The 27,254-nt window shown below is 53.1% G+C and overlaps 1 protein-coding gene across 2 annotated transcripts in view; it reads left to right on the top strand.

Annotated features, from left to right (window-relative positions):
• The window catches only part of ABTB2 (ankyrin repeat and BTB domain containing 2), a 175,331-nt gene that overhangs the window by 124,558 nt on the left and 23,519 nt on the right, over positions 1-27,254 (top strand). The window contains exons 1-3 of one of the 2 annotated variants that reach the window (XM_058688604.1): positions 30-63; positions 3,776-3,922; positions 10,092-10,305. In XM_058688604.1, coding sequence (XP_058544587.1) covers positions 45-63; positions 3,776-3,922; positions 10,092-10,305 — 380 coding nt within the window. In that variant the 5' untranslated portion in view covers positions 30-44. Of the gene's footprint in view, positions 1-29; positions 64-3,775; positions 3,923-10,091; positions 10,306-27,254 lie in introns of those variants that run through there. The other variant, XM_058688603.1, reaches the window with a different exon arrangement.

Raw genomic sequence — 27,254 nt, 5'->3', positions numbered from 1 at the left:
CCTACAGTCAGAGTACACTCGAGTGGAACACTGTTTCAACAGAAATGCTGATTTTTATAGAAGGTAAAGGATAACTCCATCAGACTTACTGCCTCCTGCTGCTCCCGACTCAGTAGGTCATGTCGCAGTAATGATCTGAGTTGATGGCTGTGGGTTTTCTTTGTGACTTTTACAGAGTTCAGCAGGATTGATCAGGGATGTCCTTGTGAACTGATCACAAGAGAAGCATTCCAACCTGCTTTCTTTTCAATCATGACTGAAATAATCTTTCCTAGAGATTTTATTCAATGGAAAAAAGAGAGAGATGCTCTTTCTGTGTGTTGGGGTGGGGGGAGGTGTGCGCACACGTTTCTGTGGGGGGGGGGATGTGCATGCGTGTGTGTGTGTGTGTGTGTGTGTGTGTGTGCGTGTGCGTGTGTGTGTTTAAAATCCCTTTTTCCAGAATGACCTTGCCCTGGGCCCCTATCATAAGGCTGGGAATTTGTGTGGGGCTAAGAAGGCACTGAAGTGTTAAGAGAACGTAAAGATTTTCCATCTCCACGGAGAGCTGCTGAGGAGCAGGCTTATAAGAATTTCAGATTGACATAAAAAAGGCTTTTGTAAGGGCAGATGCAGAAGACAAGTGGTGGAGCTGCATTCTGGAAAGATCCAAGGGAATAAGAGGACAGCCTCCATCTGTAGACTTCCATGGGCGGCCTCCAGGGATCCTTGGCAAGAGGTGCCTAGAGACCCATTAAAAGGAAAGTGCTGTTTCTGGATCTTAGTTTCTCTTTCCTCCTGTCAAATCCCGGGGCCCAAACAGAATGGAACCCCTCTTCTCACAAATCTCCTAGGGTTGTTTAAAGGACAGGGCGGCCACAGGTAGGCCGCCATTTCATTTCAGTAGCTTGAGAGTCAAGAGATCGAAATTCTAGCCCCAGTTCTGTTTCTGACCCTCAGTATCCTTGGGCACATCTTCTGGGGGCCTCGGTTTTCTCATCTGTAAGATGGGTGCAGAGAGTACATCATGAAGTTTTGGGGATCCAGTGTGATCATGCGGTGGGGTTATCACAGCGCCTGGCACATAGTAAGCCCTCAATGGAAGTCAGACGTGGCTGTTCACTGGCAATGGCCGCCCCACCTCCCTTGCCGGAAGAATACATTACTCCGTGTTAAACGTCTCTTAAAAGCAAAAGGTACTACGCAAAAGCTCTGATGCCATCAATTATTATGATTAATAATAGGTTCATAATTACTTTTGCCACAATATTAAGTGAAAGCCCCTCTGCTGGGTGATGACTAGGAAGATAGGAACTGTTATTAATGGAGCTGCCAGCTCGTGTTACTGGATCCATTGACATAATATTTCTCCCTGGGAATCCTTTGACAAATCGGCTGAATTTCCTATTCCCTTGCCCTAAGCACTGTAAATTTGATCCACATGTCCCCAGTGTTGTTTCTGTAGATTAATAATGAAGAAGGGAGGGGAACACAGCCTGCACAGGACCCATAGATGTGTGGAAACTCTCCCAAATATTTGGGCTGTCTGTGGGTTAGAGCTTGTAGAGTGTGTGTGTGTGTGTGTGTGTGTGTGTGTGTTGGAAGGGGTGCAGATTCCCTTTCATTTTACTTGTTTTAATGCTCAGAGCCAGCTCTCCCTAATGTGTTTGGGCACTCAGCTGTCAGGGAGAGTTTCTGCTTTGGGGAACAGGGCTGGGGCGTAGGGGGAGCCCAGTCGTGCCCTCCCCATCCTCCCACTGGGAAGCATGGCTTTGAGGAAGTGCTCTGATGTCCTGCCTTGCTGCGTCAGCACTAGATTTGATGGGAGGGGCTGCTGCCATCCCGGAGGGCTGAAGGGGGATTGAGGGGGCAGTGAGGCAGCACAGAGGAGGGCAGGGAGGCTGGGTCAGGCGAAGGGCAGGCAAGGAGGGCAGGGCTGATTGTCAGCTGAACCTGCAGAGCGGTCAGGGAACTCTGCCCGGGTCCGGGCAGAGGAAGAGTGTCATGTGTGTTTGCCCCACGGGAGAGGAACACACAAGACGCAGCAGGGGGCTTCCTGGGTGAACCAGGCGGTGGTGATACAGCGGTATCAGCACATGCACAGTCCACCGACCCGGGGCAGCCACAGGAGAGCCTTGGTGGTGCGCTCATCGGACGTGAGCTAACGAGAGGGATTAGGTGTACACATTTGAGAGCCCATCAGATCCAGATTCAAATCCTAGCCCCGCCTCGGAGTTGAACAAGTTATTCAAACTCTCTGAACATCAGTCACCCAATATCTAAAATGGGGACAGCAGTGCCTACCTTACAGAAAGAATAAATTAAAAAAAATTTTTTTTAATGTTTATCTTTGAGAGAGAGACCGAGTGCAAGCTGGGGAGGGGCAGAGAGAGAGGGAGACACAGAATCCAAAGCAAGGTCCAGGCTGTCGGCACAGAGCCCGACGCGGGGCTCGAACTCACGGGACTGCGGGATCATGACCTGAGCCGAAGTCGGACGCTTAACCGACTGAGCCACCCAGGGGCCCCTAGAAAGAATAAATTAGAAGGTGAAAATTAAGCCTACATTCCCAGCACGTAGCAAAAATGAGAGCGACAGCCCCCGACAGAGCATTTCCTCTGAGCCACACGCTGGTGCAACATTGGCATCCAATAGCTCATCAGCCCTCACAGCCACACAGTGAGGGAGGTGCTCTCCTTATCTGCGCTTAACACGCAAGGACTCTGAGGCACAGAGAAGTGCAGTAAGTGGCCTGAGATCACACCGCTGGTTAAGTGACAGAGCCAGATTCGGGAGCGCAAACGTCCCAGCTCCAAGGCCCCGTCTTCACCGCGCTGCTCGCCGTCTATAGCAGTCACCATCCTCATTACATTTCCGTGTGCGGGACAGGGAATTCTAACCCAGATTTGGCCACATCCCAGGGGCTCTCCAGCTATCTCAAGGCATTTTAAGAGATATTCCCAAAAGTGACTGATTACGGTCCTGTGGGTATTTTTCTTTAAAAAAAAGAAAAAAGAAAAAAAAATGCAGGGGGCTATTGGACAAAGATGCATTGATCACAGGAACGGCAGTTACCAAAGGCTGGGAATCTCTGTGGCCACAAGCTCTTGAGAACCAACATGTAATTTTAAGCCAGTCTGATCGTGCTTTTCTTGTGCTTTCTAAGAAGCCACACAGTGAGTTGGAGAAATGTACAGACTGTCACCCCCTGGGATTGATTTTGACGGCTCTTCCCCTCTGGTGCTGAAGTGCTAATGAAAAACACTAATTGAACTTGGCCAGTGGCTGGGATGTTTCCCCTCCTTGGAGTGGAGAAGACAGCATCTCCTACACCGTGGTTTGTCCTCGTCCCCTTCTTGGCAGGAAGAAGGAAAGGGGGCAGTATGAGGACGTGAGAGGACTCGGGGTGGGGGGGGCAGTGGTGGTGATCCCACCCTTTGGGTGGGCATGGTGGACATTTACGTCCCCTGAGGTCCATGAAGGCAAAGTCAGGTCTCTTTGTCACCCCATCATCCTGAATGGAGCACAATGCCTGGGCCCAGGGAGGCGCTGTAAATATCCAGTGAATGGAGAAGTGCAGGAGTGAATGAATTCCCGTATGGCCCATGAGCTTGTAGAGGCCAGTGCCAAGAAACCACATCTACAAGCGGGCCCCTCCTCGTTCTGGCTTTTGTAGAAGTCAGATATCCTCAAGTGCAGCTTTGAGATTTGCCCATTGATCCCACCCCCCACCCCCAACCCCAGGAAGGACCTTTGCTTCCTTCCTGAACTTACCTGTCTGCCTATTTCCCCACAGGTGTCCTCTCTCTCCCTGCGTACTTCAGTCCTTACAATGGCGGGTCCCTGGGCCATGATGAGCGAGCCGATGCATACGCCCAGCTGGAGCTCCGGACCCTGGAGCAGTCCCTCCTGGCCACCTGCGTGGGAAGCATCTCTGAACTGAGTAAGTGGGGCGTCCCAGTCTAGCTGGCTCTGAGGGAGAGGTCGGGGAAGAGCTCACCTTTTGGATTCTGGCCTCCTCCTCTTCTTCCTCCTCCTTCAAACTTCCTGCCTTTTCTCTGCAGGCTGGACCCTTCCAGGCCAGAGAGTGCAAACTCATGGCCCACAAACATGTATGGTTTGATTGGCCTGTGGGCTTGATCATACACAAATCTGGACTTCTGGTTTCTCTTGAAACATCAGATGACCATTCCTGCATGGCAGCGATCAGGGGGAGCCCGCTTTCCCTACGCTGTCATCTACCTTGGTATTTTACAACCTGGCCCCAAATGCTCTGCATCTATAACTGTTATTCTTCCTTAAAAGAAAGCACCCCCCCCCCAAAGTCTGGAAGATAGAAGCAGAGCTCCTCTGGCTGAAGGGAGGTTGTGTTGGCGTGTGGCCTCAGCCCTGCAGTGGCCCTGGGCTGCTTCTCCTAGGATCTCAGGGCCCTGCAGGACACAGGGGAATGCCTTGGTCTAGGTCATTACCATTTGGCAGCTGCTTGAAAAGAGTGTGTTGGGTGAGAAATCTCATTCATCTCCTGATCTCTCTCTCTGTCTCTCTGTGTCTCTCTCTGTGTCTCTCTCTCTCTCTTTCGTCCCAATTATTTAAGAAATCAAACTGCCCACTCCTCCTTAGTTCTCCCTTCCTGTGCCATGGGACCTCCCAGTGATGGGCAGTCCCACATCCAGGGACAGAAGTGCATGGTGTGGAAACAGATGGAGTTTCACTCTGTTCTCCCCCTTCCCATTTCTGATTTCCTTGAGCTTTCTGAATGGTGAATGACAACCTTTTTGCCTCTTCAGGACACAGCTTCCTCCCTTCCTCCCTCCATCCTTCCTCTCCCTTCCCAGAGCGGGAAAGAAAGTGCCTGGTTCAAGGTCACAGAGCAGATTCATAACAGGGCTGGGAGAGAAAGCAGGACTTCCAGCTGTCTGTCTCCTGGGGGCGCCGCAGCAGTCAGGGCTGGTACATAGCTGCCCCGGGACCCTGGACGAAGTGGGCTCAGGTATGTCTGCCTTAAGTGGCCACCCTTTGAATTGCTTCGGGCTGCGGGCTTCCTAGATGTGGCTAGTGGCACAGCCACCAGCGTCTCAGCTGAGATCAGGTTTGGAGTCTGATCCTTTCCTTTTACCATGGCAGCTTCTGTGGGTGTTACAGTCCACAGCTGGGCAAAGGGAAGCCCATTCAGAAACTTTCCTCAAGGGAAGGGCTTGCCATCATCTGCCCTTAACATTCAGCCCCTATTGGTTCTTCCTTTTATAAACAGCCCAAGTTTTAGTTTGCCCTTTTGCCACCTCCACTCCTGTCAACTCAGCCCAAACTAGAGCCATGTCAGATACCACCCATCTGCTCAGTATCCCTCCATCCCCCTACCCCATTGTTTCCCAGCTCACTCAGTGAAATCCAAAATCCTCACCATAGCCCAAGATCTAATATATGATCTGGCTTCATTGCCTACCACTCTACTCTTGTTAACTGTGCTCCAGCCACCCTGGCCTCCTGGCCAGGATTCTCCCAGCCCAGGGCCTTTGCACTAGCTGTCCCCTCTGCCTGTGACCATTTCCCCCCAGAAACCCAAATATGTTCATCCTTCATTTTCTCCAAGTCTCTGCCCAAATGATACCTTATTAGACAGGCCTTCCCTGAGCACCCCCTTCTCATCCCTCCATCTTCCCTCTTAGAACTTCAGTTCTTTCAAAGCACTTGTAACTATTTACTTGTAAATAGTTCATCATCTCTTTCCTCTGCCTAGAATGTCGGCTTCATGAGAATAGACTTTCTCTGTTTTGGTCCCCACTGTACTGTGTCCCCGTGATTAGAATAGTGCCTCATCGTGTGTGTGTGTGTGTGTGTGTGTGTGTGTGTGTGTGTGCGTATGCTTGTGTGCACATATGCATGTGTGCAGAGGAATGAGTTCTGAATTGTCCAGTGTTTGCGTCCTAAAACCCACCTAGGATCTGTCCACATCCTGGCCCAGCCACTCCTCAGGGCAGAGGGAAGAAGCATCCCCGTAGCATCTTTCCCCAGACGACTCAACAGGCTGTGTCATGTGCCATGCTGCCCCACCCCCCTCACCCTGAAACCAGGGATTTTGGGAACTCCTCCACTCTGCAGGAGGGAGGAGACAAAGGTGGAGGCAGATAATGCAGATTTTATGAAACTGAAGAACTTAATGAGGCTAGTGATACTTGGCACTGAACTCCTTGGACCTAAGAGTTTACCCCGGGTTTAACACGCATTAACTCCCTGCACTTGAGCCAGGACCAGCCTGCCAGGTGGGTTTAGAAGTTTCTTTCTTATGTCAGGTCCAGCTGCATAGAGAACTCAGGCGCTTGTCTCTCTGTCCCTCTCTCCCCATCAACATGTAATTGGGAGGGAACACAAGATACCTTCTTTTTAAAGGTAGCCAGACAGTGTAGGCCTCATTTTGAAGACAGAGCTGCATTCCAGACTCTTGCTGCTGTTTTCATTTGATGGCTCATAATGAGGGTTGAACAGACCAGAAACCTGTAGCGCCTCTAACCAAGGCTCTCATGATTAGCAAGCAGTGAGGGCCTGCTTTTCCGTGCCTTGTGGGCGTTTCTGGGCTTCAGACTGAGGTTTCATTGAGCTTAGGATCAGCTGATTCTCCAGCGCAAAGGCATTTCTGAAGCAGCTCTGAGTGCCCACCTGCACTAAATCAAGAGTGTCATCCAGTCTGGGCCATGACTTCTCGAATCAGCCGTGGTGACAGGCCAGGGAATCTGTGTCCCCTCTCTAATTGCCGACCGAAGCTGCTGTAAAATACAATGAAAATGAGTGTCTAAAAAATGAAATCAAAGACATGTAAAATGCAAGCCAATTTGTAAAAAATTATTAGACATATAATCACTCTGTCAAATTACTGTGAGATTTATTTTTAAAAAATTTTTATGTTTGTTTATTTTTGACAGGGAGAGAGAGAGCAGGGGAGGGTCAGACAGAAAGGGACACACAGAATCCAAAGCAGGCTCCAGGCTCTGAGCTGTCAGCACAGAGTCCAATGCAGGGCTCGAACTCACTAACTGCGAGAGCATGACCTGAGCTAAAGTCAGACACTTAACAGACTGAGCCACCCAGGCGCCTCAACTCTGAGACTCTTTTAAAAGCTCACTCTCAATTTCTGGAATTAACTTGTGATCCAGTAAAAAAAAAAAAAAAAGAAAAAAAAAAAAAAGTAACACACAGTTTGCAGACCTGTCCCAGTATGCAGACCACACTGTGGAGCAGTGACCAAGAGCATGCGTTTGGGATGCGGGATCCCCAGGTTAAGTCCCAGCTGGTTCACATACCACCATTTAACGTCAGCAAGCATGTTTCCTCATTTGTAAACTGGAAATACCTCCCTTATGGGGTGGTTGTGCAGATTAAATGAGATTTAATCTATGTTTTCCCCACTCTCAAGCCTAAAAAATATCAGGGAGCAGGGAGGAAAACCACGCTGGGGAGAGTAACCCAAAGCGAGCCGTTTGCTTTGGCTGTGTGAATGAGGGCTGCAGAGCCGTGTGAGTTTTTAGATGCCTGATCTGAGTTGTCTGCAGGCATCTCCTTCTTGGTCTGTGAGAGACCGAAGGCACGCAGCTGGGCTTGTGACCGAGAGTCTGGGGACCTCCATCCCCAGCTGCCACACTGCTGCCTTTGTCCCCCGAACCTCTGGAAGGGCTCTCTCAGTACCTGGCTTCCCTTTAGGGAACACTTAAGAGTTGCTTCCACTTGTTACTTTCTTACTCGATTTTCTTGCCTGCATCCTGGCTGGGAATGTGCTGCCGAAAGGGTTCTATACCAGTAACAATAAAATAATCATAAACATGATGAATGATAATGGCTTCTACCTTGTCGAGCCTTTGAAGCATTTCCACAAGGTCTCTCTCTCTCTCTCTCTCTCTCTCTTTCTCTCTCTCTCTCTCTCTCTGATGCAATCAGGGATTCTTTGCCTTCTCCCCCCTGGTCCTGTGACCCTGCCAAAAGTTATGGCATTTCGACCTAGAGAAATAGAAGCCAGGTTGCAACTTCTTGAAGCCAAGTTAGCTGTGCAACTAGCTGCTGGGAGGCAGGATTGTCGGTGCCAGTTTCTGCCTCCCAGGAGTCCAAGAGCGGGGCTGGGAGCTGGCATCGCAGGGCTCAGGCTCCTCCTCTCCTGGGAAATGTGGGGTAAGGCTTAATGGCGTGGAAAAAAGTCCTGGAAGCGAGGCCATGGGAGGTGGCCTGGAGAAGAAAGGAACAAGAGTAGTAATAATGGCATTACAGTTCATCTTTACCAAGGACTCTGTGCCAAGCATGACGTTAAGTGCTTCACATTTATTATTTATTTGAATCCTCCGAATGTTTAGGTGAGATACGATTATTCCATTTTACAGATGAGGAGATGGAGGCTCTGGTGAGAAACTTACGTAAGGCACAGGGTTGCAAGTACCAGAGCCCTGACTGGAAGCCCGGAGTGTCTGACTCTGGGATCTGCGCTCTCACCTGTTAACCTGCTGATTCTCTCACCTCACCAGACATTAGATTCACCGAGGGAGCTTTTACAAGATAGGATGCACAGGTCCCGCCCCAGACCGATTAAAGCAGAGTGTTGAGGATGGGAGCCGGGTGTCCACAAGTCCCTGCTCTCGGCCGCTCCAGGGGGCACCAGCGAGGAGCAGAGTCAGGTGCAGAGAGAGGAAGGAGGGAGGAGGTGGGGGTGGGGGCACAGGGCTCTCTTTGCTAGTGGAGATCTCCAGTTCCAGGGGTGTCATTTTCCCTTGCTGTCCCGGGAGAACTTGGCCGCTAATGGACCTAAGTGCAGCCCCCCAACCCCCCACACACACCCAGAAGCTGTATTTTGAAATGAAATGGAATGAATGCGCAAGGCTAGTTTTTTTATTCTGTAAATGTTTGCTGAGCACCTCTTATGTGATAGACCCTGTGCAGGGTGCTAGGATGCAGTGGGGCAGAGAACCAGATTCGAAGAAGCTATAGAATGAAGGTCAATTGAATAAATGAACTGGTCCTGCCATACATTGAATGACACTTCTCTTCGCCAGGTTAAAACCTGCTTGTCTTTTTCCCCTCAGGGCCAGCCTTGTCCAGAGGCACTGCCACAGGTGGGGGGAAGCTGGCCCACAGGGGAGTCGTGTCCCACCACCCCCCCTTGAGTTCTCAGGCCAGAGGAGAATGGAAGGGTGACACTTTTCCCGGAACAGAGGGGCCGGCAGGTGCCTGGGGCTGTTTGGCCCATCCTTTCTCAGCATTGTGGCCTCACACAATGATGGGACATTTCCTGTCCCAGGCCAGCGAGATATTGAAAAGACTTGAGTTGGGCAGAAACACAGCGCAGGATATGGGGACCCAAGGACCCCACAGACTCCAGTGGGTCAGGTCTGGGTCACAGTTCAGCTCATGGGCTTTGAAGTCAGAGACCTGCATTCAAGTGTAGATTCTACCATCTACTAGCCACAGGACCTTGGCTGGTTAAGTTCTGTACACGGGGGCCTCCCGGTGACCAGGGGACTGGAGGGGGTCAGTAAGTGTTTGTTTACCAGGTAAGCCTCCATTTCTTCACCTGTATAAGGGGGATAATACTTGGCCCTAGCATCATAAGGGTCGAACGAAAGCTCTTTCTTAGGAAACTGAACACTCGGCATGTAGTAAGCACTCAATGGTGGCGATGATGGCAGTGTTACCTGACGTGTTGGAGATGGAGGCGCCTTCCCTGCTGAAGGACCTGGGCATTGCACAGGACGACAACACGGGGCCGTCACCTCCCTGCTGGTGTCACACCCTGGTGCTGGGTGTCAGAGGCTGGGACTCCCTGGCTCAAAGAGAGCCATGGGGTGTTGGAGGGAGTGGGGATGTCGAAAAAGAAACCGCATTAGCATAAGAAGGTCCTGCCAGGGCTTTTTAGTTCAGCTGTTAAGGCAAAACCCGCAGTGAAAGGAAAACTGACTTGCTCTTGTGTGTGTCTGGGTGACAGTTTCCACCTCCCCCGCCTCTTGGCTCCGGGGTAAACAGTAATTAGGCGCCCAGGCAAGGGGAGCGGTTTCTCATTAGCTACAAGCAGCCTTGGAGGAATGTGGGCAGCGAACTCAGACGTTTTCTTCTCTGTCTCTCCCTTCTGCCCTCCCCGCCAGGTGACCTGGTCTCCCGCGCCATGCATCATATGCAGGGGCGCCACCCGCTCTGTCCTGGCTCCAGCCCCGCCCGCCAGGCCCGTCAGCCACCCCAGCCCGTCACCTGGTCCCCCGACGCCCTCCACACGCTCTACTACTTCCTGCGGTGTCCACAGATGGAGTCCATGGAGAACCCCAACCTGGACCCCCCGAGGATGGCTCTGAACAATGAGCGGTAGGGGTCTCTCTTGGGCTGCACACCAGGTTGGGGGGGGCACACTACCCGGTGTGCTGGCTGACCGACTCGTGCCAGCCTCCGTGCCTCTGAGGAAGCGGCTGATGATTCACACGAATCAAGGCCTGGCCCTGGCGTGCGATGGGACTTTTCACCCAGGGTTGAGACACCCAGGGCTCTTTGAGGCTCATGATGGGTTTTGGCTTCCGTCTCTGATTTTCCAGCTCTGTCGCTCAGTTCCTGGGCTCTCTGAAATTCCTTTGCCTCTTTCATGAAGACAGGTATCCACACCTGCCTGAGAACGGAGTGAGCCGGGGCTCTGAGAAAAAGCATGCAGGACAGTGTGTGGGTGGTACCTGGCCCTCTGTCACCTGTTTTCATCATGATGATGCCACCGTCCTCTTTGTTGTTGGTAGGGATCTGAGGCACGCTGTGCCCCGTCCCCTCATGTCACAGACGAAAACATCACAGTCTGGCAGGTTACTGGTTGAATAGCCTCAGGATCCAGGCCTGCTGCTCTCACTACAGGAGCCTAACCCTTCCCCATCTGGGAGCAGGGCTGCTAAGAACAGATGTGAAGGTTCTGCACTGCACAAGGGGACCCAGTGAGGGGCACAGGCAGGGGACAAGCACAGGGTCATGTCAGCCTGCAGACAGAGTGCCTTTTCTAATTGGTCTTGACTGCTTTCAAATTTTTTTCTCACTAGAGAGGATCCTTTTTTATAATTTGCCCAGAACATCATAAATGCTGGCATGCGCCTCACCTGGAGGCCAACACGGCCTCCCTGCTGGCTCTGTCCATGGGCTCGAGAGTTGTGTGCCTGAAGGTCCCGGGAGTGAGAAAGACTGGCTTTGGTTTAGGAAGACCCACCAGCACGCATTCCACCGCCCAGCAGGCCCTGGGGCGCGAGAGAGCCCAAGGGGCTCTGTACCGCAGGGTGGAGGAAGGTGACCCGCGGCCTTGACAACAGAAGGCTTCTGCTCTCCCCGGCCCCCACCCCAGCTGGCTGTTGCCTTTGAGTGGCACCAGGTCTCGTCAACTTTGTGGTTCTCACACCTGCTCCGCAGCCAGGCCCACCCCTCCGGTGCCCCCACAGTCACGGAAAACAAAGGTGCAACGCACCCTACTTCATTCAAAACAGCCACCGTGAAACACGGGAAATCCTGTGGACATGTGGCAAACCCGGCGAGCTGGGAATGCAGGGGCCCAGGAGTCAGGTGGTTTGCGTTCATGGACCCTGAGAACTTTGTGCAAGGTTTCAGACCCCTTGGGCCTCTGCTGTAAACAGAGGGGTGAATGACGCCATTGAAAGGACTGAATGGTGATAGTCGACACTATCTTACTGAGGATTTACTGAGGATTTACTGTGTGCTAGGCCCCGTGCTGAGCACTTTACATGCGAACACTCACTGGTGTACACACGGGAAGTGGGTGTGCGTCACAGCCCCATTTTACAGATGAGTAAGTGGAGGCAGAGAGAGATTTGATAACTTGCCAGGGCCACATAAGCTCCGCTCACAACACTGCACAGACAGTACTGTCTTTCATTACAAGAGACCTACGGCAGTAATGACCCAGTACACACACAAAGTAGATTCCCAGTAAATGCTACCACTGCTGCTGTTATGACTGGTATCATTGCTGGATCGTCATTATCTTCAAGGTGGACAGAGAATGCAGGGCCGAGGTAGGGCGCTCTGCTGACACCCAGCAAGAAGGCAGCAGGTGGAGGCCCCAGGCTTCCTGACGAAGCACCCAGCTGGAAGGTGGAACCAGAGCCTAGGCCCTAAGCCCCAGCTGTTTCTGCTTTGTGGAGAAATTGTCATGGTTTCCAGAGTTGGCCGGGAAGGAGAAAGGCAAGGAAAAATTGTTGCGGCGGGGGAAGCTTGCTTATTGTTTGGTGAGGTCCTGAGGGCGCTAGACTGGGCCTGGTCACCCAAGCAAAGGTGGCTGGGAGAAGATGAGCCTTCTTTGGGCCCACTGGCCTGGCCTGGGCTGTTTGGCCCTCTGGCTGCGACCGTGGCTGTTGGCTGTGGGGCAGGCCAGGGAGGTGCCCCTCTGCAGGCGTTGAGCCCAGAACCCCTTGGATGTCTTTGCGGCTGCCCTCTGGCTTTTCCCCTGGGACGGTTCCCAGCCCCCAGTGCTCTAAAACGGCACCAGAGTTTCTCTGTGACCTGGGTCGTTGTCTGTGTGTAATTGTGATAGCAGAGCTTCAGTGGTTACGTGCACACGTGTGTGTTTAAGTAGCTTGTTATTTAAAAACCACACCGTCTGTGGCACAAAGAAATTGGTAGCTAAGGCATTTTTCCATGAATCATTTCAAATGACTATTAGATACATGAGAAAGTGGAGCCACGATTAGGAAAAAAGTATCCAAACGTTTGAGATTTGGGCACCAAAAGGAGGACACCCTAAAAATACCCAGGCTGGCGGACAGCCTGACAGCTGTCTGGTGGCCCGGCTCTGGGCTGCTGAAGTGGATCCCACTGCACTTGGACCCACGCCGACGGGGCAGGCCCCGGCTGGCCCTTCCTGGGCCCACTGAGCCCACGCTCGGCTGCAGGCTGGGCCACACGTCTCCTTGAGGCACTCCCGCTCTGATATCCTCGCCAGAGCTCTGGGAGACTTCCTCCCCTTGCCCACGAGGAGCTGGAGTTTTTGCAGGGCCCTGGCTTTGAGAGTCTGGGGATGGCTGGGATGCCTGTCTGTGTCTTTCCCTCCTGCTGTATCCCCCACATCATTGACTCTTGAAGCTCCTCCCTGTGTCCCATGTCGGGAGTGGGGGCGTCCGCCCAGCCAGAATCAGACAGGGTCTCTGATTGCCAGCGTGATGGGCGGGGGGGGGGGTGGTCCCAGAGCTCAGTTTGGTGGCACAGGTTTGGCCACATGGCGACACTGATGGTGCCACTCAAGTCTGTGCTCAGATTTCCGCTCTGAGGAAATTACCCTTCTTCCTTCCCACAGGGGGTGCTGTGTGACCCATCCGTGCCGATGAAGGGTGGGACGTGTGTTCACCCCTCCTGTGTGAAGGTCATCATGGCTTTCCCTGCTAGGCCATGTGCTGCCTCTGCACTGCTCAGCGGGGCTTTCGTGCCTCCCCAGAAGGGGGCCTGTTCCCCGGAGCTCCCTGCTCCTGCTCCGGATTTGGGAGGAGTGGAGGTGGGAGGAGGGAGGTGGGAGGAGGGAGTGGCAGAAACAATAGGAGCTCAGGGTGGGCGAGCGGGGCGCTTTGCAAGGGACGGGCAGGCACTCTCGGGCAGGCTTGCGCGGAACGGGGAGCCGGCGGCACCGGGGAAAGCCCCCAGGCTTTGTGCCCAGGCCTGGGCTCAGGTCCAGCCTCCCCCACAGGCCCCTCCACGCTTCCGGCTCCTCACCTGTAAAATGGGGAAGATGAAGCGAGATAACGCACATAAAGCGGCCAGCTCTTCCTTCTAGAGGGCATTTCTACCCACTTGTGTTTCTTTCCTGCCCCACAGATCAGCAAGGTAGGTGCTAGCGTTATCTCCATTTAAAAAAAATATTTTTAAGTTTATTTATTTATTTTGAGAGAAAGAGAGAGCACAAGTTGGGGAGGAACAGAGAGAGAGACAGAATCCCAAGCAGGCTCCACACTGTCAGCGCAGAACCCAACACAGGGCTCAAACTCACTAACACATCATGACCCTAGCGGAAATCAAATCGGCCACTTAACTGACTGAGCCACCACGTGCCCCAGGATTCCCTCCATTTTACAGATGAGGACATGGGGCCAGAGGGGCACCCGCTGCTAAGTGGCCGGGCAGGGACTTGAACCAGGTCCCTCTGACCCGAAAGCCCTTGCCCTTCACGGTGCCAAGCTACAGCCGTCCCACCCGGCTACTCAGACCTAGTCCTAAAGCTCTCAAGACAATCCCGGGTGGGTCTTGGCCTTGGGGGCCACCTCCACTGGGGCCATTCCAGCCCCACCTGCCTCTCCATTCCCAGGACACTTCCCCCGCCACCTTGGGAGAGCCTCGCAGACAGAGCCTCCCTGCACCCTCCCAGAGCGCCTTTCTTGCCGCCAGCTTTGCATCATAGACACCAGCGAGGCACGAGGCAGGGTCTCAAACCCAGGATTAGTCACAGCTGCTGCCCTGCAGGGCATGCCATCACCCGAGACGGGGCTTGAAAAGTGAAAGAACTTGCTGTCAGAGATCCAGGGTTGCCCATGGAGATGGGGGAGCCTCCTTCCCCCGAGGTCTGGAGGAGAATGGACAGCCATCTGGCTAAGTGTGGTCCCTGCTAGTCATGCCTGGGGGCAGAGGGATGAGCTGGCTGAAATGGCCTCCTGGGTGGAAGGTACCTCCCTGGTCATCACGCCTCGGGGGACGAGGCGTCTGGGAAGTGGGGAGACAGGTCGCGTGGACACACAGGAGCGGCAAGAGATCTGCCAGCTCGCCTGCAAATGTCCGGGAGAAAGCATCATCAAGCAGAGCACACGAGGGAGACAGATACGGTCCGAGGTGCAGAGGGGGCTGAGGTACACAGGAGGAGAACTAATTTTCTGCTTCAGAACCTTGGGGGCTGGAGGGCCCGGGCTCAGCAGGTAGCAATCCCCAGTGCCTCTGATCTGGCAGCAGCAGCAGCAGCAAAGCCAGGCCTTTGAGGGATATCTGGGAATACTAGAAATCACGCAAGCCACGTGTGCACAAGGCAGTGTGTTTGCTTAAGCCCCTTCCCTCTCCCCGGCCCCGCACGGTGCCCCTTTGTGGAGGGAGTGTCCTGGTGTTCAGGACACTAAGCCAGGAGGAGCGTGGGAGCCTAGCCAGCCTGATTTGAGATGGAGCCTGGGAACGTCTGGTGTCATGATTTCCTCGGCTGTCAGAGCCCTATCTGAGGAGGGGACTGCTATTCAACACCATGCCTTTCAGATTGACCTTGCCACTGACTGATTTCAGAGCCGTTGGGCAGTCAGTCCCTCCAAAGCTTGGGTTCTGCAGACCACTGACATGTCATTACAGTCACTTGCAAGGTGTGAGGTCTAAGTGAGTTAACGTTCCTAACACTTCTGGAACAGTACCTGGGGCACAGTAAATGCCAGATATTAGCTGCTATGATTATTAGCATGACCATTTGTCCCTGGCAGAGGGAACAGCACGCAGAGACCTCGCGGTGGGAGAGAACACGGTACCTAGGAGAGACAGAAAGGGGCAGCGTGGCAGAGCCGGAGAACAGGAGTCGTGGTACAGGATGAATCGTGGACTGGGCTTGTGGCCTGGAGGGCCCTGGCCCTGTCATCCAGCTCAGTGCTTTCTGCGATTGGCTGGTTTTCCTTCCCCACTTGATGCCTGGACCCCTCTGAGGGTAAGGGGGAAGCCCTTTCTTCTCTGCTTGCGTTGGTGCTGGGAGGAGAGGCATTCCTACTGAGATCCACCCTGACGCCCCAGCCTGGAGCAGCCTGGCATGTGGTTCTGCACCACCAGACAGGCTCAGGAGGGATGAGGGGCCAGTTTGGTAGTCATCTGAGAACACAGTCCGCATAGCATTAGTTCTGCTGAGACTATAGGGCCTGCTCGCAGGTCGAAACCCTTGTCCAGGTGAGATCCTGGCAGCAGATAGTGTGTGTCTGGCCCAGCTCTTGGCCGCTCTGTTCCGTGTCATGCTAGTCAAGAAGTTTCCAGCAGGTATGTGCACAGAATTTGGAAGCGATGGAGCCAGCAGAGGTGTCGGCCATCACGGGTCCCACCCACTCCCCGGGAAGTCGCTCACCTGTGGTTTTAGGTGCTGGGGAAGAAGAGGAAGACTCCAGGAGCCTCTTGGGTCATCCCGGAGGTGTTCTCTCCGCCGTCTTGCAGCAGTATGAAGCGTCAGCTCCTGTTTCTAGGCCTCAGTTTCCTCATTGGTAAAATGGTGAAGGTGAGGTGGCAATAAATGTGATAATACAGTGAAGCGCGAAGCTCAGCACCTGGCGCACGGCAAGTATTTATTAAATGGTGGCTGCCCACCCTCCTCCCCGTCATTATAATGGTCGTAAACGTGTTTAGATGACATGTTTGACACCCGCAGTAGGCTGTCTCCATTGCCCTAGAATGACATTTCTTAAAGTGTGACTTTCAAGTGCCATCGCTGTTAGTAATAAATACTATTACTTACCTAACCACTACGACTACCACTGACGTGTAACTATGACCATTACCACCACTTACAGACACTACTCTGGCTAACCATAGCCAGCATTTATAGGGCACATAGTCAGAGACAGCATCTTAAGGGCTTTTGTTACTAACTCACATTTCTCCCTGGATTTCTGCTGCTCAGTAGGGAAGGGGTATTAAGAGAATTATGAAGAATGGCTTATACGCCTGAGTCTCCAGCCTAATGAGGGAGGCAGAAACAAGACAGGAGACGACAAATGAGCGAAACCCACCAGACAGCGTAAGAGACAGCTCGGCTGCGTGATAATGTGTGGGGTCGGCCGTCGGGCCGCGCAGCCTGCCTGGGTTCAGTCCCAGCCCTGCCACTTACAAAGTGGGCATGGCATTCAGCCTCTGTGCCTCGGTCCCTTCTTAGCAGGGGTGTTGGTGGGGAGGGAGTTAATGGACCGAAAGCGCTGAGAGCAGCACATGGGACGCTCTGTCATCAGCACCGCCACCATGTGCAGGGGGATCTCAGGAAGCCTGACGGACTTGGGGGAGGGCGTCAGAACAGCCAAGGCTTTTAACTGGGCCTTCAAGGGCAGCCACAGGAGACTGGGACAGGCTGGGTAGCCTGGGCAGCAAAAGTCACAGAGGGACTTCCGTTGTTTCAAAGTACGTGTTTCATGACAAAACTGAATCTACATTTTAGAAACACAAGAATTCGGGGGAGAGAATTTGGTTTTTGTTCTCTCAAGTTCTCACTGACCGCATATCTAGGCAAATAGGTCTAGGTGGGGCTGGAGCCGCTCTCTGGTGGAGAAGTACAACCTCAGAGGTGCCTGAGGGTCAGGGTCGGGGTCAGCTCCTGCCCCTCTGGCTCTGGGATTGAGCACGTCCAGCCCCCCCCCGCCCGAGCCTCAGTTTCCCCCTGTGTGAAGTGAGTCACCTCTGCTGGCCCCTCTGCTTCCAGATTCTGCCTCCTAGGGGCACTCCCCAAGTTGTGGGGAGATACCCCCCATACGAGTGAGGTACAAAGAGAGGAGAGGAGCCTCTTTGTTCTACTCCAGATGCAGAAGGGGGGAGGTCTCCCCTCAGCCGAGCGCTTCACATAAATAGGCGCCACGGATAGGCTGTGTGCTCAGTCTGAAGAAGTGGGCTCGTTAATCTTTTGCTCAGCTTGCGAAAGTGTTTTCTTATCAAATAATAGAGATGATGGCAGTGAGGGCTTTCTGCTACTGACTTAGGGTTCCCTTAAATACCATTTCAAGAAGATTTGCAGCGTTAAGCTCTTTTCTCTCTTTCCCTCTCCCCGTTTTTGTGCATTAAATCTCCCATCTGCTACCCAAAGTGGAAGGAAAAGAAATCAGAATGGCGATTGGGTGAATTAATGCTTGTTTGCCTGTGTTCCCCAGACCGGCGCATCCAGTAACCTCTCAAGTGGCAGGGCAAAGACCCCGCTGTTTATGGTCCTGCCGTGTGCAGGGGTCGTTCCTCCCACGCCTGGTCCTTCCCCATCACTTCACCCACTTTTTCTTTTCTTCAGAGCACCTTCCTCTACCCGATGTTAGCCGGCTCTTCCGTACTTGTCTACTTAAAGGTCTGCCCCCTCTCCTCACCCTCTAGAATGTACCATAGATCAGCTTTGTTCCCACTGTGCCCAACACCAAGAACTGTCCCTGGCACTCAATAGGCAGTTGAATACTTTGTTCGCTTATCGAAATAGGACAAAGAGCCTAAAGGTTGGACACTGGCGTCAAACTACCACATGGGGTCTCTGCCCTGCCAGAGCTGGGTGACTTTGGGCAAGATACTTAATTTCTCGGGCCTCAACTTCTCAGCTGGAAAATGACTTGATCTGCTTCCAAAGGTTTTTGTGGCAATCATGGGAGGTGATACATTAAAAGGAAGTAGTGAACAGTAAGCTCTTCGGATGTGGGAGCTGCGATTATCAGTATAATTACTGTTTTCCTCAACCTTCTGGAAGGCCTAAAGTAACGAAATTGTGTTTAATACGTAAATAATCCAGAAACAATAGTGAACTTAAACATCACATCTACTCAGCATGTGTGTGTGCTCTCCCTCCCATGTACCCCCCCCCTCGGCCCCTGTCTTTGCTTACTTTAACACAGGCCTGACAGGAGCCAGGGAGCCAGGCGAACGACAGAGAAGAAGTAGACCAGATGTCACAAAGGCCTCAGTGAGGACTGTTTGGAACAGTGATGTGTACACATTTTAGGTTTATCACAACCCACCACCCAAGGATTTAAAAAACTGGATTTCATCCTCCCATTGGTTCAAAGACCAAGCAGACTGAGGGTCAAACTCTCCACAGTCAGCGGGGTACCCGGGCCCCTTGCGTGCTGGTTTGCCCATAGCACCTACACAAGATGGACTGCTGTTGCTAAGTATGGAAGCTGGGGAGTGATTCGATTTGATTTATTTCACGTGGGCCGGAAGAATCTAGTCAAACCTTTATAGTTTATAAAGCACTTTGCATACACAGTTCTCTGATTAGCTCTCACAGTAGCTCCTGGAGGAAGCCATTACTCTTCCCACTTACAGATGAGCAGACTGAGGCCTAAAAGGGATAAAAGGGGCCGCCCAGGTCACATCTAGGAAGTGGCAGATCAGAGCTCAGGCAGGGAGGTCTGATTACGATAGCGCAGTGTTCATATCGTCAGGGGTGCTGGGTCTCCCCCCGCCTCCCAGGAGAGAGGAGGCAAGACCCCAGGAGCCAGGTCTCTTGGTCAGCACCCCCTCCACCCAGTGTGATTTAGGCAGCTTGCCCTCAACTACTCAGGGCCTCTTCCCCAGCAGATGTGAGTTCACGGGCTCGGGGTGGCCAGCCTGAGGGTGGGCATCTGTCCAGCCCCTGACCAGGAATGAGCCAGGGACGGGGGGCAGACAAAGGAAGTGGCAGTGCCACATAACGGGGGATGGAGACAGGACAGGATCCTGGCCCAGCCGTTGACAAGCACCCGCGGGGGCTGCCTGTTGCGTCTGACTTCCTGCCCCATTGTTGGGGCCACCCGGCCTCACAGAAAAGAAGATTGGGAACTGCCAGGCCTAGGGGCTTCATTCATTGGGAGTGTTTTTGTAACGTGGCAGCCACAATCCCCTTTGTCTGCAGTACCGCCAGGATCCCAGAGAGCCTCGGTGCTGGGAAGTCCCAGCTTTAAAGGGAATGGACTCTGCTTTCTTAACAGTGGCTTCCAAGGCTGAGCTGTTGACATTCCAGAAACTGAGGATGAGGACAGGGTAGCAGCTGAGATGCGGTCAGGTCTGGCTGATTTCTGGCCCTACTTTCATGCCCCAGCTCGGACAGGACAGCCGTCTGGGACTTGCCCCTGCTTTGCTACTTTAATATTGGACATCAAGGGGGAAAAGACTCTTGAGAGGTCTAGAGAATACACCTGAGGCTTTGGGGCCCGGCCCAGCCCTCCATTCATTCCTTGCGGACCTCAAGGCTGATGAGGTGAGGTTGTGGGTGTAGACGCTGGGAGTTCGGGTGGGGCCTGGGTGAGCCACTGAGGCGAGCCTTCTCTCCAGCCTGCCTGCCTCCCGGGTTTGGGCCAGCTAGCAGGCTCACAGCATTTTGTGTGTGGCAGTTTGGTCTCGTGAAAGACCCTAGAATCTTGTGTGTGTTTGTTTTTCCTTTTGAAGCCGGAAAGATTGCCATTGGCTAGCTATGTGGTCTTGGACGTACATCCAAACCTCTCAAAGCCTCAGTTTCCACATTTGTAAAACCCACACCAATAATTATACCTCCCCTGCAGGGTGGCTGTATTAGAAAGAGGGTAATGCTTGCAGAGCGACCTTATGCTTGCTCAGCACATAGTAGGTCCTCAACAGATGGTAGCAATATGGCTTTACTGTCCAGAAGCCAGTGCCGGAGTCTTCCCTGAAGCTGCAGTGGGGATGTGGGTGCAGAAAGCAAGGTCAGTCCTAGGAGCCTGCACCGGCTGGGTGTCCTGCCATCTATGGCTTGGGTCAAAGCCACCAGCTGCCAGTCAGGAATTCCCCCCTTAATCTCTTTCAGGCCTCAGGAGCCCCATGCCCCTACCTCCTCCTAGAAGTTTCTAGAAACTCTTTACCTGACAGTGTGAATGGGTCATCATTTTGCCTTAGACCGTGGAGGAAGGGGAGGCAAGTTTTGTGTGATTATTCTCTGCTGAACCCAAGCAGGAATGCTATCCAGAGACCCTAAACAAAAGACACCCCCCCCCCCACCGCCCCAGGGGTCTGTGAGATAAATCAGCAGGACAGCGGGGCCACAGCCTCTTCCCAAGCCTGCCTTGTTTGGCAGAGGCTGATGGGTGGTGGCGAGTGCCCTCACTGTGTTTGTGATCACGTCGGAAGCCCTCGCCTGTCTGGCTTCCATATGGTGAAAGAGTTTGTGGTCTCTTGTCGGCACAGATGCCGGGCACGGCTGAGGCAGGCAGGGCTTTTGCACATGGCAGCAGTGAGCTCCCTAGGTGAGGTGCAGGGGAGGTGTGGCCCGTAGGCCAAGGGAGCCGCACCCTGGTGAAGTGGAGAGAGGCCGGCTTTCACACCACCCCCTGCCAGGGGTGTGGGAAGGGTGCTACTCTGGCCTCCTGGACCCACTGCCTGCCCATGAGGCCACCATGCGGGGAGGTTGGGCCTGAGAAATGCGCCAGATGCCTTTGACCTCACAGCACTCGGGAGCCCTCCCTGGGGCGTGAGAGAGGGCGGAGATGTGGCGGCCCATGTGCCGGCTCCCCTGGAATCCGCACCGTCTCGCCCACATGGATGCCACCCTGGAGTGAGGCCCACTTACCAAAGACAGATGGCTGGGTCCCCTCGCAGCGCCACACTGACATCTGCAGAACCACATGTGCCGTCTCCCTCCCTGGGAAGGCTCCGCGACAACATCCTAGCTGGGCCCCACCTCCACCCCGAAACTGCTTGAGCCCCAGTCAACTGAGCCCCGCCCCAGGAAACTGCTCCTGGGTAGAAAATCCTCCTGTGAAATGGTTGTCTTTTTATCTGGGAAGTATTTTCTTTTTCTGAAGGGAACCCGTTGCCAATACCCAAGCCGACTCGAGCCTCCAGGAATGAAAGACGAAGCGGGTCCCCATTTCACGAGCTCGTTTGCCTGCAGAGAGTTGGGCCAGATGCCCTCGACCTCATAGCACTCGGAGCACCCTGGGAAGAACTCTGGAGCCCTGCAGAGAGTTCTGGAGTGAGAGCAGACCCCCGAAAACACGTTAGCAGCCAGAGGGCTTTGCCTCCCGGAGTGAGGAACATGCCACACGTTTACCAATTCAAAGATTTCTGACGTGGACCCCTGTGCTGAGGGATGGGACATGCCCGTGAGCGGAAGTCTCTGTCTTCGAGAAACTATAGTCTGGGGAGAAAGCAGGCACAAGTGAGACCCTGACAAGTAGGGTACGTGCCGTGCAGGTGCGGAGGGCCTGCTTCAGGGTGGGCAGAGGCCTCCCACTGCCTGGGCGGACGGCGGGAGCCAGGGGCTGTGCTTTACCGAGGCACCCTGACACGACGGTGACCGGATGTCTCGGTTCACCTGAGCTGGTTCTGGCTTGCACCTGCTGTCCCGGCGTCCTTGGCAACGACACTCCTTTTTCCCCTCAAAAGTGGTCCAATCTGGGTGACAAAAGACGGGGCTATTGTGCCTCTAAGATGAGGGGGATGAGGAAGAGTGCAGAAAGTAGAAGACCAGGACCAATTCTCTACGCTGAGTGACAGCGGAAGGCACCGTGTAGGAGCTCGGGGGCTGGGGGACACTGCCAGGGACTGCATCCCAGCTCTGCCTCTTACCCAGGTGCATGGTTGGGGGCAAGTTACTTCACCTCTCCAGCCCTCAGTTTCGCCGTGTGGAAAATGGGATAATAGTACCTGCTTTGTGACGCAGAGAGGAGGATCGAAGGAGTCAAGGGATGTGAAGGGCTTGAAATGGTGCCAGGAGCTTAGCGTGCTCTGTAGATGCTAGCTCTTCGTGTTTCTCTCTTTTTTTCCTGGAGCCTCTTTTTCTGTTTTCAGGAGCCAAACCAAGATGCCCCAGTATTCACACGACTGGCCTCCCGCCCCAGTGCCCACTTTGTGGCTCCCATGGAGCCTGATGGGCAGTCACCGGGAAGAGGCAGAGAAATTGCTCACAGCTTCTCCCGACTTGGTGTGTTCTAAATTTATATCCATATGCATATCTGGGCAAGTACAGGGCTTTTTAGCACCTCTAACCTGTAACACGTGAGTTTTAATAAGAGAAGTGTATTTCCCCCTCAGAAAGCCCTGAGCTCTGCCTCTGACAGCGGTCCCTTGACCCCACAGGGAGACTCTGCCGTGGGTCAGCCGCTCCAGGTCCTGAGGCGGAGGGGCCGGTGGAGAAGATAGGCCTGGCGGTCCCAGCTCTGACTCCAAGCTAGGCCAAACCATTCCGGTTTACCAAGCAATTCTAGAAAAATAATTAGTCCAAGATGTGGACTTGCTTCCTTTGTGCAGCAAGTAGCATCTGACTCTGGTGGGACAGCAGTGGGTTTTTCCTTCCTAGACGGTTTGGCCTGGTGTTTGAGGCCACAGCGGCTCTCAGAAATCTTAGGCAACCTGTGGTGAAGGCCTCAGAGCCGGCATGGGAGAGCCGGCCTTCTCCCGGAGAAGAGCTGCATTCCATTGGACAAAGCTTGGCCTCTTAGCCGGTTCCTGATGGTGCCACTCTGCAGCCCGAGCCCGGACAGCACGGCGGGGAGGGACGTGGGAGCAGTGCGTGCAGCGGGGAGATCACCCTGTGCAACCCCACGGCTTGGCGGGGGCCCCAGCTGAAGGTGGGGCGAAGTCAGGGGAAGAATTTAGGGCTGAGGGTGGGAGACATTCTGGCGGGCCCCTGTGAGGTTCCTCGCCCGTACTAAGGGTGCACACAGGCAGGGTGGGCTGGGCGTACTGGGGAGTGGGGAAATCTCATTAGAGAGCGAGCCTGAGGCGGCGTGGACCTCCCCAAGCCCTCCCGGCCCCCGGAGCCAGGCCCGCACCCGAGCCCTCCGTGCTCCCTGCCAAGAGTGGAAGTTAAGAAACCACAGCCCGGTTTTCCCAGGGCTGAGCTCAGGCCAGGTCTTGAGGCCCTGCCCGGCCGGTGGGCACGTCTGTGGGGCTGCCTGCGTGCTCATATCCGCTTCCTCACAGGTGGGCACAGGGGGGACATACCTGCCAGTTGGGGACAGAGGCACAAGGCTTTCTCGTGCCCAGGGCTTGGGTCGCACAGCCACCAGTTACAAGCCTGTGCCCCTCTGCCAACCTGCCTCTCTCTCTGAGGCCGCTGCCCACCTCCGGGAAGAACAGAGCCCGCTTTGAGCTGGAAATTAGAGTCGTTTCCTGTTCCATGTTGTTAAGACACTGCTTACAGGGCTGTAATCCCAATAAATCATATGCTTGCTGAGTGGGGCAGGGTTTATTTTATTTTATTTTTTTCCAGGCTGCAGGGACCTCTTAAAACCAAGCCTTAAGAAGTTTATTCTCTTTCATTTTTTTTTTAAGGGGGAAAAATGGTTTTTGCAGGCCCAGCCCCATCAAAGGGCCTTCTGAGATCCTTGGCTTGATATACTCAGGCTCAGGTATATGATTCATTTAAAGAGATATGAGGAGAAACTGAGTCATGACACATGGATCTGGTCTCCCCGTTGCTGCTGGATGAGACACTTGGCCTCGTGGGGTTTCTGTTTCCTCCCCTAGCAACTAAGAGGACTTGGTCAGGCAGTTCCCAGCCTCTCCACGTAGAAGCCCCGTTTATACTGGTACGTTTCCTGAACATTCCCAGGTGACGGTAGTGGCTGTTTTATGCACAGAAAGACACACGCTGCCAGTCAATGACCCTTTTAGGTGGCTTGATTTGTCACAGCAGCAACCCCACCTGATGTGTGTGTGTTCATGCGGGTTAGGCCACCAACAGCACTTGGGGCGGCCGGGGGGGTGCAGGTCCCTGGCGGTAATTCCATGCCCACCTCCCACCTCACACGTTCATGAGTCTGTGTCCCTTGCTGTCACCCCATCCCCTGTGTGAGATCCTTGACTGCCAAGGCCCAGAACCTGCACTGCCAGAAACAGCTTCCGGATCCCACTCAACATGGTGGTTGCATTTGTTTTGTCTGTTTTATGAGCTGGGACGGAGTGGGTGATGGGCAGTTTGCTGGCAGGCTTTTGCAAGCTTTGCGTGTTTATACTTGCTGGAGGGCCGGGGGAGGGGAGAGTTGGCTGGACTTGAAGAAGGCCACGGCTGAGGCATTTAGTAGGACCAGATTCCTAGAGGCTTTTTTGCTAGTATGTGTTTTCTCTATCAGCAGATCCTAACGTAGTACTAATAGTTAACCTCTACTGAGAACTTGGCGTGTGCCAAATGCTGTGCTAAGCACTTCGCATACATGCTTCTTGTGAGGCGGTCCTATTATCTATACCCATTTTGCTGATGGGACAGCTGAGGCTGAGGGTGGGGTAACTTGGGCAGGATCATGATTGAATTCATTGGGAGGGACACCGGATCCCAACCCAGGAGGTCCTCTCTAGAACCCATAGACTTGATCACTGCAGAGTAGGTACAGCTATTGTCATGTGGAGTCTAGGAGACCGCAAAAGAGATTCTCTCAATGGAGAAAACATCTAGAAGCTACTGACATCCCTTCTTTAATAGGAACACAGGCCCAAAGAGTGTACTGATCTGCCCCGGGTTCTAGAGTCAACGCACCTGCTGCCAGGACAGGGAGGCTTTCTCCCAGCGAGGACACTGCGGGGCAGGGGGTAGGAGCCTCAGTTCGCTGGGCCAGGCAGGTGCATTCAAAGCATACACGATTGTGGAAATGGCCAGACCGTGTGCCGCCAGAGGCAGAATCCCAGCCCCATGCTCAGCCCAAGAACAGACTTGTCTTAAGGTAGTGATGCTCGAAGTGTGGTCTGGGAACCCCTGGGGTCCTGAGACTTTTCAGGAGTCTACAGAGTCAAAATTATTTTCATAATAAGAAGGGGTTGTTTGCCTTTTCACTCTCATTTCCCCACAAATGTCCAGGGGAGCTTTCTAGAGGCTGTGTGACGTGTGATAACAGTATCACTGATGGCTGATGGGGGATGTGAACTTGCATGTTCAGATGTTTTAACATTTTCTGTTTTGATTTCTGATACAGTAAATAGTGGTAGGATAACACACATAAACAAAAGCTCTTTGGAGGCCTCAATAATTTGTAAGAGTACAAAGGGCGTCCTGTGACCAGAACACTCCAGAACGACTATTGAGAGGTACTGGACCCAGCGAGGGGGAAACCTGGCGACAGAGTGGCAGCACAAAGGGGGTTCCTTCAGCCCTGCCCCCTCTCCCTGCCTCGGGCACAGCAGATGCCCGCCCTAGCCATGAAAGGCTTGTGGCCAAGCTCAGCGTAGAAGAATGGCAAGAGGAGGGAAACAGCCTTTTTCTTTGGGAGGGATAAAAGCTGGAGACCCTGAGGACAATGCAGATGTCAGTCATTCCTAGCCTTGCTCCTCTGGAGCCCTTTCACCCTGCAGTTAGGATGTAGCCGCCACCAGTACAGATGGGAGTTTTTATAGGGATTTTCCAGAATGTCCAGAAATACAGGCCAGCTTCTCAGCATGTTCAGTGGGCTAGATGAAATTACCAGAAAGGAAATAGGAGCCTGGAACCCACAGGTTAAAGGAAGGATGTTACTAAGTCCATGAATTGCTTGTCATTTTATCTTCTCTTGGACCACAGGGTCAATGGGTAGGCCAAGGAAAAGAGCCTGAAGAGGTCAGTTTGGGGGCTGGTACCGCCTTGTTTGTGGACAGGTGGATGCCAGCCACTACCCCAGAGGCAGAGGGACACTCTTAACCCTGGAGGATTTCTGTGTGTTGAGAATATCAGCCAGTGTTCAATTCAGGAACCAGAAACCACTCTAGGTATTTTAAGCAGGAAGGGATTTAATGCAGGGAATTAGATGCCAACAGAATCATTAGAAGGGCTCAAGGATCAGGCTCAAGGACAAAACCGAACTCATCCAACCAAGGGGACTGCTCCCTCTGAGACATTCCCTGGAAATGCAACTCAGGACTGAAGCTGCAATCAAGAAATCTCTGTCGTCACTTTCAGTAACACTACCACTGCCTTTGAAGCACTCAGGAAGGTGGAAAATGGACACTGGAATGTTGTATGAGAAAAGAAAAAATAGACCTCATGCTTCATGACCTGGCTTGCTGCCAGAAACAGGCAAAGGGGGCACAAGTATGGCCTCTGTCTCACATCCATTTACCAGATCTCATGGAACTACATCTTAATGGCAAAACCTAATTTGCATCCAGAACCCCAGCTGCAAAGGAGACTGGGAAGTGTAGTTTTCAGCTTTTTATGTCTCCAACAAAGACAGCAAAATGGAGGCTGAATGAGCCAATCCCCAATACCTGCCCACCAAAGTTATTGATACTGTTTTTTTCATGTGCTGAGTTCTAAGAGGCACAGAGCATATGAATCATAACACCATCTGATTAGACTTGGTGATTCCCCAAGTTCCCTCTTGGATTTCCCCTAGTGCAGCTGGGAGAAGCCACTTGGAGCTTCAGTGACCGTACTTGGCACTTGGTCTTGGCTGTTGGCCACAACAGGGAAGAATGGCTGGCAAATCCATGAACTATCTTTTCATTTATACTTCAGTCCCAATGCTGGTGGTTTAGATAAAGCCTTCCCCTTGGATCCAAAGGACTGTTATATATAGAAACATGTCTCTGAGTTTGCCTTCTAGCATTGCAATGTAAAAATTGGAAAATCCAAGAATATTTACAGAGAATTCAAATGGGCATATATAATCAAGAAAATTGTTATAAACAGAGGAGTAGTGCACAAATGGCTTGTT

The sequence above is a fragment of the Neofelis nebulosa genome, chromosome 10, assembly GCF_028018385.1.
Source record: "Neofelis nebulosa isolate mNeoNeb1 chromosome 10, mNeoNeb1.pri, whole genome shotgun sequence".
NCBI classification, from domain to species: Eukaryota; Metazoa; Chordata; class Mammalia; order Carnivora; family Felidae; genus Neofelis; species Neofelis nebulosa.
Note: the sequence above shows the minus strand (reverse complement) of the source record. Positions and strands in the feature narration are given on the sequence as shown.